The sequence below is a fragment of the Gobio gobio genome, assembly GCF_949357685.1.
Source record: "Gobio gobio genome assembly, chromosome: 18".
Taxonomy (NCBI): domain Eukaryota; kingdom Metazoa; phylum Chordata; class Actinopteri; order Cypriniformes; family Gobionidae; genus Gobio; species Gobio gobio.
The window spans coordinates 34,557,639-34,571,868 of NC_137111.1; the positions used below are offsets into that span (position 1 = coordinate 34,557,639).

At 35.2% G+C, this 14,230-nt stretch overlaps 1 protein-coding gene and 1 long non-coding RNA gene across 2 annotated transcripts in view; both read right to left on the minus strand.

Moving 5' to 3' along the window:
* Nucleotides 1–14,230, minus strand: part of LOC307142248 — a 673,051-nt gene that overhangs the window by 289,082 nt on the left and 369,739 nt on the right. The window lies entirely within an intron of this gene.
* atrnl1a (attractin-like 1a) overlaps nucleotides 1–14,230 on the minus strand; it is a 351,306-nt gene that overhangs the window by 145,632 nt on the left and 191,444 nt on the right. Inside the window, exons 23-25 of the mRNA XM_079843147.1 lie at nucleotides 5,013–5,107; nucleotides 3,658–3,736; nucleotides 2,726–2,883 (exon numbers count right to left, since the gene is read on the minus strand). Coding sequence (XP_079699273.1) covers nucleotides 2,726–2,883; nucleotides 3,658–3,736; nucleotides 5,013–5,107 — 332 coding nt within the window. The remainder of the gene's footprint in view (nucleotides 1–2,725; nucleotides 2,884–3,657; nucleotides 3,737–5,012; nucleotides 5,108–14,230) is intronic.

Here is a 14,230-nt window from a genome sequence, read left to right on the forward strand (position 1 = left end):
TACTGAAAGACACTGCTGTCTTTCTGAGTCATGTAAAAGGAAGATGCAAGATCGTTCACTGCGGCTGGCAGGAGGATATATTATTTTCTCTATATGCACCAAATAGGCCAATAAATCGGAGGGCTAGATGATTTTATTTTGAAAGCAGTTTGACTGTATGTCCATCAGACGTGATGAAGGTCAGGGCCAGAAGAGCAGTTCTTCTCAGGTTACTCAGATCAGTCTATAGATGACTGCGGTACTGGCCTCCTGATGAGAACAATTAAGGGCTCATGTTACTATCTCATCTATATGTGGGTATGGTAAAACTGCATTAATGGGAATGATTCACAGCCACAATCAATACATGGCTGATACTAACAGGCCACAGTGCAGTTGCACTCTCACACAGGGCACAGCATGATCCGACAGGGTTGCTGGGAAGACTGATGACTGTGTTGGCCTACTCAGCAGCCCGGTTACAAAAAGCACCACCTGTTCTGTCCAAACCCTTTAAGTTTAATATGTAAAGCAGAGCGGGAATGATAAAGCAGAGTTTCTACACTTTTTTGACGGATGTACTGTTTAAATATTTGGGGTCGATAAGCTCTTTTTTGAAAAAATAAATAAATAAAATATTCAGTAAGAATGCAATAGATTGATCAAAACGATTTCGATTTCAATTTTGTTCTTTTTAACTTTTTATTAAAATAATCCTGAAAAACAATTATCACTGTTTTCACAAAATTATTAAGCAGCACCACTGTTTGCAACATTGATAATAATAATAAATGTTTCTTGAGCACCACATCAGCATATTAGAATGATTTCTGAAGGATCATGTGACACTGAAAACTGGAGTAAAGAAAGCAGAAACTTCAGCTTTTCCCATCAAATGAATAAATTACATTTTAAAATATATTCAAATAATTATAAAACAGTTATTTTTAATTGTAATACTATTTCAATATTACTATTGTATTGCATTTTTAATTTAAAAAAAGCTTGGTGAGCAGCTTGGTAAGACACTTCAAAAGGATGAACCCCTACGGGTCTGATCCACTTTTGTCGCCCCTTTAGAAGTTTTGACATGCTCTGTCATTTGTGCTTTTTTCAGTTGCTTATAAACATATTAATGGCAAAGTGTCATAACACCATATTCAGCACAAACTGGGCTACCATAATATGATAGCAACATGTACAGTGCATCCGGAATGTATTCACAGCGCTTCACATTTTCCACCTTTTGTTGTTAAAGCCTTATTCCAAAATGGATTAAATTCATTATTTTCCTCGAAATTCTACAAACAAAACTCTATAATGACAGTTTGTTTGAAATCTTTGCATATGTATAAAAAATGGGTTCACTTTATTTTGATGGTCCCTTTAACACCTTCTGTTGACTATATATAATGTTGCACCTACATGTCAACTAACTCTCATTAGAGTGTTAGTAGAGTATTAGTAGACTGGTAAGTTTAGAATAAGTTGACATGTAGTTGCAAAGTTACTTATAGTCAGTAGAATGTCTCTTGAAGGACCATCACAATAAAGAGTTAGCAGATATTTTGCATACAGTCGACTAATACTCTAATGAGAGTTAGTTGACACATAAGTGCAATGTTACTTACAGTCATGAGAATATTTAAAAGGGACTATCAAAATAAAGTGTTACCAAAAAAAAATTACCAACCCCCAAATTTTTATTTTATTTATAAAAAAAATTCCCCAGGACTTTTCTAGTAATTTGTAATGGATAAGTAATTTCAAATAATTTTATAGCGATTTGACTCACATTTTAGATTCAATGAAAATATTTGAGAGCTGGTCGTAACTAGAAATATGTATATTCAACATAAATATTGCCATGACCTTTTAGAAATGTACTAATGCCTTGATATTTTCAGGCTTTCCACGACTTTAGGAACCCTGTGAAAAGGCACATCAATTAATTGACTCAAACCCCACAGATAATAACAAACATAACCTCAAAAATATGAAGTTTTACCAGTTTAACCAGATTATCTAAACAGAGACTGCAATGGACATAAGTATTTAAAAATAGTCTTTTTCAGTTCATAGATAAAGTGAATGCTGAGAGATATCATGAAGATATTTTGTACAGTATGTGAGCGCTTTTATAAAGCACTCCAAAATAATTGATGAGCACAAAGAGGACTCACGGATCATTAAACATATTATTTTTGCATAACACACTTCATAATAGTTATGCTTGGTGCCCTATTTAGATACGAGGGCTTAGAGAGCCTGACTTGAAATCAAAAACAAATTTCATGGATCATATTTACAGTAATTTGTTGTTGTGGTCCATTATGATGAAGATATTGATGATCATGATGTTGTTTTGATCAAATTCCGAAAATCTGAACAAAAATGTTATCATTTTACAACTTTATCATTTACCATACATAATATATCAAAATAAAAAGCTCATCAGTCAACAGTTTGGCATATAACAAGAAGAAAAGCAGTCTCAAACTGGAGGGATAGAGTTGAAACTAAACTTTTTTTTATATATACACAAATGTATATATAAAAAATATCCATGTATATCTAGTAATCCATTTGGTATGCATCAATCCAATTTTTATATGTACTGTATGCATAGAAATCAATAATTTAAAAAAAAATGTTGGACTTAATAAATAAGAACAGGCTGTTTTGGACTGGACAAAATGAAACGCACACCTGGCTGAGGTAACAGAAATCAGGCAGCAGATCTTACCTGTATTTTGATTGGCCATGAAAAGTTGCTGACATAAACATGGAAAGTGATGTTGGGATTTGCAAGGAAGGAGAATGTCTCACAGGAGAAGCTGTCTCTGTACTCTTTGATGTTAGTCTTGGATACAATGGGGAATTCCTCCCCAGAGATCGTACCCGCTGCAGGGACACAAAACACAGCGTCAGCAAAGTGCACGTCAGCCAACAACAACGTCTGCATACAAAACCCTCTGCATGATTAAACGTGCCATAATATTCTGATCAACCCTTCAACTATAAAACATATGAATAATGGCATTGTAAGAAGCTGTACTAGAATATCAACAGGATCAAAGCCTAGAAACGCCTAAGAGCTTCTCAAAGTGTTTGAACAGATTTAATAGTTAATGGTGAATACATGGTTTATCATAATAGAGTAAATCTCCAACCACAAATGAACACGAACATCAGTCAGTCTATATTGATGTTTCCCAAATGACTCATACAGAGACTGTTCCATTAAGTATGACTGTTCCAATTCAACACAATACAAAACGCAACTTTTCCATTAACCACTCTTTTGAGCTCAGTTTTAAAAATTTCTATAAAGAAGCTCTCATGACAATGACACTTATACTCAAACACTATCAGTACTATTCTAGCCACCATTGGGAGTCTGGTTTATCTGCGCCTATGGGACAATCTATAACACTTCTCCACATATCTGCTTGGTTTATTCAAAAGCAACAAAATGAAAATCTATCTTGCTCAGGCATTTGCCTGTGCAAGAGCAATGTCTTGTTTATCTTAATTAAAATCAAAGAGCATTTTATGAATGCCTAGACAAACGGATTCACATAGCTGTCCTTTACTTACTTTGTTCAGCCAGAACTATTTTACAAAGTAATTATTACCTTTTGCTTTTATTATGAAATATTACATGAAATACTTTACCTGTTGAGCCAATAGTCCACGTTATGTTGAGGTTGAAATTGTTAGATGCATTAATTGACATATCGAGATTCTTATTTGTCTGGAAAACAAAGAAGACAATTTATTTAAAAATAAATCGCTGATAATAAAGAGTTTACTATATATATATATATATATATATATATATATATATATATATATATATATATATATATATATATATATATATATATATATATATATATATATATATATATATATATATATATATATACATACATACATACAGGGAGTGCAGAATTATTAGGCACGTTGATTTTCTGATCATATTTTTTTTCCAGGCACATTTGACCAATTCCAAACCACAGTAATCCTAATAACTACTATTGATTTAGTATTTAATAATGTATAAGTGATATATAATTGTTCATGAAGGCTGGAAATGAAAATCACCTTATATTCAGGTGTGCAGAATTATTAGGCATGTTTTCTTTTACAGATAAATTGAGCCAAAAAAGAGATTTAACTCAGACTGAAAAGTCAAAAAGTATTAAATGCCCATGAGAAGGATGCAATACTAATGCAATACTAGACATTGCAGTTAAGGCATGACCACTGGACAGTGAAATGCTCGTTGGGTCAGCAGGATCTGACAAAAACAGGTGGTGAAGTAAAGACACCTGTTAACTGCAAAAGAATTAAGAATTAAGGTGAAGAATTAAGGGTGAAACCATCAGGAACCCTTTACTCTCCAGCGCCACCATTTTCCAAAGCTGCAACCTACCTGCAGTCTCCAGAAGTGAAGGTGTCAGGATCTCAGAGACTTCAGTTAGGTAAAGAATCCTAAAAAATGACCCCCACTAGATAAGAATCACAAGCTGAAGTGTTGTAAAATACATAAAGAAGGTTTTTTTATAGGCTTTATGGACAGATAGGTTGAGAGTGACTCTTGAAGGACCAGCACCACATCCTCTAGTACCACTGTTTGAAGAATTCATCTTCCAGAATCTGGCAGTACGTTTTGGGAGTTCATTTTAGTCCATCCTGAAGTCCGTTTTGCAGAGATGGACTAAAAATGAACTCCCAAACGAGTATAATATTAAAGTATAATGCCACAAAACATGATTTAATTCTCATAATGTACTAAATGAAATCTAATTGTTTCAAAATTCTGCTCTACATAATAGTACAGCAGTTATGTCAAATAGTTATTTTGCATTCATTTTGAACCCTAATAAAAAGCTTGGTGTAAGAAAACTTGGTTTGTATAGGACACAAAATTTGGGCAAATTTTTTGGAAACACACCAAGTTCAACATCAAACGCAACCTGTTCAAAAGCATTTTGTTTGTGAACACATTATGCAAACTCACTGACCTCTTCAGGAGTAGCCATGAAGTTAATAGCTGTGTAATGCTGATCGTCCTCCTGAAGCAGACTAAATGTGAACTGGTAGTCTATCAGAAGATTATCTAGTGAGGTGAGAGAAGAAGAAAAAAAACACATAAATTGTATTTAGAATATGACCAAATGTTTCCGCATAATGAGAATTGTTAACATGATACGATAAAGATAGCTTAGCAAAAAAATTCTTCATGTTCACATCATGTTGAAATCACAACATCATGGCAATCACCGCTTTTATTCAAAGTTAAACACAAACTCTCATTGGGAAAGAGAAGCAGTTGTGATATGAAGGACTTTTTGACAGCTCACATCTGCACAAGCAACTAAAGGTCACCTTGTCCGATTCAATTGTGAAGACGGCATATGATTAAATAGCAACAGACAGAGGCTGAGAAGGCTGGGGATTGATTTGATTGTCCAGCGGGTCAAAATTAATATCAACTCTGCTGATGGAAGAAAACGCTGAACTGTCATTGACATTATTGCACAAAAAGATGAAAAAGCTCTCACTGGATTCTAGTTATCATTTATGACCTTTTAGACATTGACAAAATCTTTTATAGATTAAAAGCACTTAAAGTGCCCCTATTGTGCTTTTTCGAATATTACCTTTCATGCAGTGAATAATACAACTGTTTGCGAATGTAAAATGTCTGCAAGGTTTTAAAGATAAAAGTGCATGACAAATTAAGTTATTGTCTCCAAAAAGAAAGAATCGATTCTGAATTCCAGTCTCACTTCCTGTTACATACCTACGTAACAATATAACACATTTGCATAATGCCAGTCAAAGGTCTTAATTGGCTGCCCGCGAATGACGTCTACTTTGACCCGCCCTTAAACACTGTAGTTGTAGCTGAGGCCTGAAGGAGTTTGGTTTGTGTTCTCGACATGTGGCTGTTTTCAGCAATGCGAATCCACTTTTCATTCACTTTAAAAGGATTAGGATTCGTGCTGCAATTGATATGGAAAAACAGACGCCATTGTTTGTATCACTGTATCAAGTGCCAAAGAAGCCCCCAGAGCTGAAATTCAGATATGGTAATAGGTGTTTCGTTTCCAACAGAGTAGGCTCACGGAAAGGAGGGGATTAGAGAGACTGAATCTTCGAACAAACCGTTTTCAGACTATTTGAGAAATGAGGTGATATACAATGTATATTATGAGTATATTAAAGTGTTTTTTGAACTTGGATGCATGTAAACACTATATACACTAAATATTCAAATACATTTTCATCTAAATTACTGATATGCCCACATTGTCACTATATGATAATTGAAATGAGCTGGATGATATCACCATTTTCTCCAGAGCGGCTGTACAGCTGAATCAAATTCTGTTGCATTATTTTCCTGTTTAACACTGTGAAGTTGCTTTGAAACAATCTGCATTGTAAAAAAATATATATATATAAATAAAGATGACTTGACTTCACTAAACCTACTGTAAAAGACCCCCAAAACAAAATTAGGAACCTTTAACCCTCGAGTCGGCGCTCGCTTTTTTTCTTATCAGTGCAAAAGAGACTCAAATAACTAGTTTTTTATCATTCAATTTATCATTCAGGCAAGTGTTATACATCATTATAATCTGTTAAGTTTCAATTTGTTTTGTGTACAGTCACAATAAAAACTAATTGTTGTGCTTTTTTCAAAATAAAGACAACAAACATGATGCACGATCTGCAGCCTCTCTGTCAAAGACGTTCATTCAGATAGTCTTCAGAAAATGACCTCTAGCTTAGTGAATACTTGTCTCACAAACATGAGACATATGTCTAAAGAAACGCTGAAATGTCAGGTTTTAAACACTGTAAACCAAATCAAAAACAAATATTCTGTGTTTATGTAATCTGTTTGAAAGCAGAGGGATGTTAGTCGTTCCTGAGCGGCTCATTATATACTAATGCGACCGCGCTCACGGAGCACATGCTCTATTGAGATTCAAATACTGAGGCTCCGGAGTCGACGCCCACACACAAATCAACTCAAACAAACACATCAAGTACTGCATTCCTACTACAACTACATCGTTTTGAGACGCGTTTAATAATCCAGGAATAATTCTCCATGAAAAGCTGTTCATTTCTGAAAGCAGCGGATTCCACCGCTGTGTGTAGTAGGCTAAGTTTACTCTGTAAGCATCTGTGAATATTAAACGCAAAAACCTGCGCGAGGACGCACTGAAGCTTTCTTTGTTTCAATTAGCTCAAAATTACTGTCAAATGTAAGTAATTACCTTGACAAACTATCTAAGACTCAAGCTTCCATTTTTGACCTCTGTTTTATTCTCAAAGTCATATAGTGACTATAATTTGTTAATATGTGTCAGGAGTTATGAATATGAAAACAGCGTTGGTACCTTTGATTGTAATATGAGCGTCAGCTGATCTCATTCATAAACACTCCTCTATTCTCGCCATGAAGACTCACGACAAAACAACATCCCTCAGGGCTTTTAGTTCAAAAGTGTGCAGATGAGGAGAAATATTGAAAGATTCTCATATGTTTGTGTCAAATTTCTATACAGAGAAGTGTTATTATTTCAATCTGTTGTGTTTTCAGTTCATACTGGCAGCGCTCCGTGCACATGTAGTCCATATATGGTAGACGAAGAAGATACCCTGTGACATTCTCCCTGACATAAACAGCTTCCAGAAATCGCTATAACATGCAGATAGACAAGTTTGAAGATAATAAACACACAATCGCGACAATATATGGCTCATCTGTGTAATTTATACCATGTTGGGTGTTTTCATAATAGATTGTATTTATAATGCAATGCTATTCAAGCTTTTATAATTATGCAGAATATTGTAAAATGATATAGGCCAATTTTCTGTCTGATTTTTTGATCCAAAGCCAAATGAGATCACATAAGGTTATTTAAAACCTTTGACTTGTGATATAAAGCAAGTTTGGAGTAAAAACATGGTTTTAATCTCATTAATTGTTGTGTTTTAATCAATTGGTGTAAGAAATCATAAATTATGGTTTAATAAATCATAAATTGTTGTGGCAGATAATATAGATTGTTTTTTTTTTTACTTATCTAGTAAATTAATCTTGATTTAAGAATTTTAAATATTTGGACTGGAAACAAGAAAAAATACCAAATAAGAAAAGCATTTTTTTCAGTGTAGTCAAATCTTTTGATCATTTAAAATATAACAGGCCTTTGTTGACTACATTCCAAATAAAATAAAAAGTATATTTCCTTTGCTCTGTTGCTCACAGTCACATATAGGCCTACCTGAAGCTCATTCATTATGCAGCTCATGATGCGGGCTAATATGTTATTTTGTTATCTCAGATGTTATCTCATCATTATTCATTAGATATCAAGCCTCCTCGCATACTGGCTTTGTGAAGAAAAACTGTCTTACAAATTTTAAATCAGTGTATTGTTTTATGTGAATGAGTAGGTTCAATGATTCTCACATCAGTTTGACGCAAAAACTCAATGCAAATACACTCATTATTCAAAAGTCTTGTGAACACATATCTATTGTGTGTTTTGAGGCCTTAATTTTATTATTTTATTTTTTTTTCAGAAATCATGCATAAACATGTTTCTCTTAAAAATACAAGCATGTACATACATGTTGCTCAGATATTATGGTAGCCCAGTTTGTGCTGAATACAGTGTAATTACACCTTTGTCATTAATATGTTTATAAGCAACTGAAAAAAACACAAATGTCAGAGCATGTCAAAACTTCTAAAGGGCCCCAAAACAGCTCAGACTCCTAGGGGTTAAACTAGAATAATAGGGGCACTTTAACAATTAGTCACACATTAGACACATCATCAACCTTGAACATCAATTTCAAACCTCAAATGAGCAGCTGCAATCTAATAAAAACAAATCTAACCGCCTCTGACCCCACGCCAATCCAAGAAAAACTTCCAGGCCTCGCTCAAAAGATGTTTATCTCTACATATCTGTGCATCATGTAACAAATTCACTCTAAACCATAGCAGATTGGGGGATGCTCAAAGAAAGCGAGCGAAACTAAAGGATATTAGGTTCGACAAATAGCCGTGTTCATTCCGAAACCACAGAGAGATGGAGAATTACTGCTGATCAGATCAAAGCGGCCGTCTTGAGCTTATCTCTTCCTCTGACCACTCAGTACCCTCCGTTGTCACAGAAATAGAGATTATTGCTGGCTCTCTCTCTTTTTCCCTCCTTGTTCTTGCCGCAGGTACACAGCAAAGCTATGTTTATCCCATAAGGGTATTTGGCAAACTTCAGAGAGTTTTTCTATTCCATGAAGGGGTATAAATATATGTATATAAGAGCAGAAAATCAAGAGCAAATAAGAGCAGAAAATCAAAGAGGGGGATCAACAGGCTGTTTTGGGTTATATAGGATAGACATGTAGTTATGTCTATGGGGCTTGAGAGGACACTTAGAGCTATTTATTGCACGCTCTCTTACACTTCCTGCTGTGATGATATTAATACTTTTGAGTGTGCATCTGTGTTCGCTTGCATGACTGCATGAACTTATATGTGTGCATGAGTGAATGTGTGTCAAGGAGTTCACCAAGCACAATGCAAATATGAAACAAACATAAATAACAATATGCTGGTATGTTTTCTTCCAACATTTCTAAGCCAATTAATTGCACAGATTTAGCCAGTAAATCAAATTCCCCCTAGAGTGAAATCAGAGAACACTAAATAATGTGGTTATTCTGTGGTAATTTAATCAAGAGGAATTGTATGAAAACATGTGCTATTATTCTATTTTAGAGGAATGAAATTATTAACATATGAGGTTATTAACCTTTCTTGAACTCCAAAATAGTTTCACCACCATCTAATAAAATGAAACCTGCATAAGAAGCCAGCAGAGGACGTTCTGATTACAACTGACAACAACATCGTCTTATGACGTGCTCTGGTTGCGAAATGCACACATTTATTTACAATACATAATTCAATAAAGCATTACAGGAATCTCAAATAACAGTCTCATCAAGCCAAAATACATTTTCCTCTAAGCATCCTGCAGAACACATTCCATTTCCAAGTTCAGAGGTCTGAAATGAAGCAATAACAGAAAGCCATCCCTGGCAAACGGGATCTAGGTATTTTATTGAATGTCTTCTACCATAAACGTTATCATCCTCAATTTTGGAACACCTTGCTGGCGGTAATGAGAACAGCAGAGAGTTAGGGACATCTGGAGTCATCTTTTTTAGGAGCAGGAAAGAAAATGGCACACTGCCCTTAAATAACAAGTTGAAGCTAAATATACACTGGTTCACACGGTCCTTTTGAATGCAATGAGCTGAAATGAAGTACCAAATTATATGTACTTTTATTCACTGAGTTTTTTTGCATAACAAATGTCATTATTTAGCTAAACATACCTGATAATATAAGGTGTTCATATTTACAAATTATTTAGCAGGAATGATATAGCTAAATGTTTTATTGATCATGTGTATTAAAAGGTAATCTAAATAAATTATACGCAGTGTGCATGTCTGGAATGGCATACAACTTATAATATTTTTGTGCATACATGATATGCAATATTAATGTTCTGTATGCAGCTTGAATGCGCTTGGCTTAAATGTTATATTTTCAGTGTGACAAATAATCTGGATGTAATATTAACCAGGATATTATCAAACAACCAGTAGATTATCACTGACTGTTTGCAGTACAGTGACATTTTAAAGCTTCTTATTATTATGAAAGCCACTTATTATTAGGGCTGTCATTCGATTAAAATTTTTAATCTAATTAATTACATACTCCGTGATTAATTAATCTAAATTAATCGCATACATAATTTTTGCTGTGAAAGTATTTTAAATATTTAAATTCAAATGAATCAATGAATAATCAGCATTAGTGACATTAAGTTCATAGTTCAAAAACTCTTTTATTATTATTTTCTGTTCAAATATTGGCCATAACAATAAACAATATGACCTAATATGCTGAGGAAATAAATTAAAAAGTGCTTCAGGAAGAAGATTTTTTTCACTGTACATACAAACAGGGCTTGACATTAACTTTTTTGTTCACCAGCCACTGTGGCTAGTGGTTTTCCGAAGTTACTAGCCAAGTATTTCCACTGGCCACAATTTTGCTGCTTGGAAATTACATTTTATATGATTAAAGTTGAATTTGGCATGCTTAAATGACTTTATTTTGAGTAATTTTACTTGATTTAGAAGATTTAAAACCCTTTCAAACTTTCAATGCAGAGTGACCACCAAATCAAGACTACATTGTCAGCTGGTTTGTGCAGGTGGGCAATATGGCTAATATGAGAAATTGAATATAGGCTAAATAAAAGAACAAAGAAGCAAATTACAAAAACAATAATACATTTCTTAAAAAAATATACAGATACATTAGGTTTATTTAAAGGTCCCATGGCATGAAATTTTCATTTTATGAGGTTTTTCAACATTAATATGAGTTCCCCTAGCCTGAATATTGTACCCAAGTGGATAGAAATGTTGATCGGTGTAAAACCGAGTTGTGGCTGTCTTTCTCTGCCTTTGAGAAAATGACAGCCCAGACGAGCCAATCCTGAAGTCTCCTGGTTTGACGTCCAAGCAGGAACGGTTACCTCCCTTTCCTCCGCCCAGAGAATCTGGCACGCCCATGCAAACGCTCGAGAGATCATGGGTTGTGAACAAGTGAATGCTGGCAGTTTCTCAGTGATTGGATGTACAAATGAAAACAGAAGTCTTTTTTCAGTTCCTTCTGATCTGTGATCAGTGATTTCTGATGTGTAGCTAATTATTTATTATTCGTGCACACGCAGCTCTCTCTCTCCAGACAGAACGGTGTTTTCTATCTTGTGAGTCAGTGTTTTTGTACGTCCTCGTTGCGTCTATCGGTTCTAAAATGTGCATACAGTCATGAGTTTCTGCTCAACATCGGCAGAGTCAGATCTTTAGAGATAAACCCCACACACGCCGAAGCTCGGGCTGCACTGGCCGGTGGCCTTCAACATCCCCGACCCCCAGTACTGCATCTGGCCCACAGCGGAGGCACCAAACGCGGCACGAGATTAAGCAGAAGGGGGGTAAGCGTGAGCATATTCGGGCTAGCCAGCCTAGCCCCACAATAAACTGGATTACATTCGATTACTGCTGTTGTGTCTTTGTTTGCGCTGTGTACTTAACGCGCGTCACTGACGCTTTTATTTTATTTTAAAAATAATGCTATTATCAACACTTACTTTTAACTCGTTCATCTCGACAGCTGTAATGGTACTTTGCATGTGTTACAAAGTTGGTAATAATGATGAAGACGGACTCGGTATGACTGGGACTCGTGTTTATTCAGAACTCTCAGATACAAAAACAATAAACTTGCGCTGACTGACAGCGCTCTCATAACTCAGTAGTTACTATAAATAATTTTGTTAGCAATCGCTCCGTCTCTGGTACATTAGTGATGTCCGGTTCGCGAACGATCTTTCTTTTGAACCAGTTCTTTTTAGTGAACCGAATCAGTTCACCAAATCGGACTGAATCGTTTTAAACGGTTCGCGTCTCCAGTCAGCGCTGATCCATAATTTACTAAAGTTACTAACTTTCTGACATGAGTGACAGCCCCTCCGACTAGAAATAGACTAATAACCTGAAGTATATGCTGTAACTACAACAGTTCAGACATGCTGAGAACTGATGTGAAGTGAACTCAGGTCCATCCGTCTCTCTGGCAGCAGCTCGTGCCTGCTCCTGCCTCGTAGACCTTGTTAAACCACGCCCCCTCCGCTCATTTAAAATGCAAAGATGTCAGCCAATCACAACAGTGGGCGTTTTTACTGAAGTCTCACAGCAGACACGCCTCTTGAAGCAGGGCATTCAGCCACAGGGCAAACAGCAGTATAGAAAAAATGCCTTTTATTTCCAAATTATGACATTTTATGATGTAAAAGTCATACTAACAATATAAGTACACCTCAGGAAACATTATAAAATAATAGAAAAATGCCATGCCATGGGACCTTTAATATGTATACATTTAACACCTGTAGTTGTTTGATTAACATTAATGACAGATAGGTATTTATTTGGGCTGCTGAATGCATGGACGTTGTAGGAATATAGTGTGGCCCCTTTAAGAGTGCACGCTCCCTGTTGAGAATGCGTATCAATAGTACAAGTGTGCAGTGTCGTGGAATGTATACACTGCGCAGTTTTTCGCGTGCATATGATACGCACTTTATGGCGTGTATATGACTCGCTCTTGGGTAGGATAGTGGATATTTCAGGACATCGCAGACGACTTTATTTTTATCAGCACTTCCATCAGGCCTTCCATATAGGCTACGTAAATGTTCCAATCAATGATCCAGGCAGCGCGTTCTCGTCTCCCTCCTTCATTTTATAGCTCAGGGTCAAAGTCCAATACAGAATGGATTAATCTGCGTTATTTTTTTTTACGCGTTATTGTTCCTCAGATTAATTCATCGAAATGAACGCGTTATTTTGACAGCCCTACTTATTATACATAAAGAAGCATACATAGACAGAATCAATTAGACATTAGAGGTTCTGGATTGATTAGATCATAGCTGTACCATTTAAATTATATTAAATTCTTTTCCATATCAGCATGACCAAAATGCAGTGAAAGAACATACTAATTCAACCTCATGCACTATAACATTGTCTTGATTGAAGATATCTACATCTAAGGCTTAAAGTCAATACAAATATATTAAGAAAGGCGTTAGATGTCCAAATAAAAAGTGACTTTGTATGCAAGCACAAAGCAGCCTGGCTAAAATTATTTAGCTGTCTAGGCAGAATGCCTGATTAGTTTTTTTGATTAGGGACCTGAGGATGTCTGGGACACTCATCTGAGTATGTCTCAAGCAAGTAGTTATGGCTTTGATTCAGCCAGTGGAAAGTTGGCTGTAAAACAGTGTATGAATATATATATATATATATATTGGAAGAGAATCAGAGCTGTCTTTAACAACTCAAGTATTTAAGTGAAAGTACCTTCCAAAAGTTTGGGGTCGATAAGATGTTTTGAGTATTTCATGCTTACCAAGGCTGCATTATTTGATCAAAAATATAATAAAACACAGAAATATTGTGAAATGTTATTATAATTTAAAATAACCGTTTTATATTTTAGAATATTTTAACTTAATTATATGTAATTTATTCATGTGATGTGAAA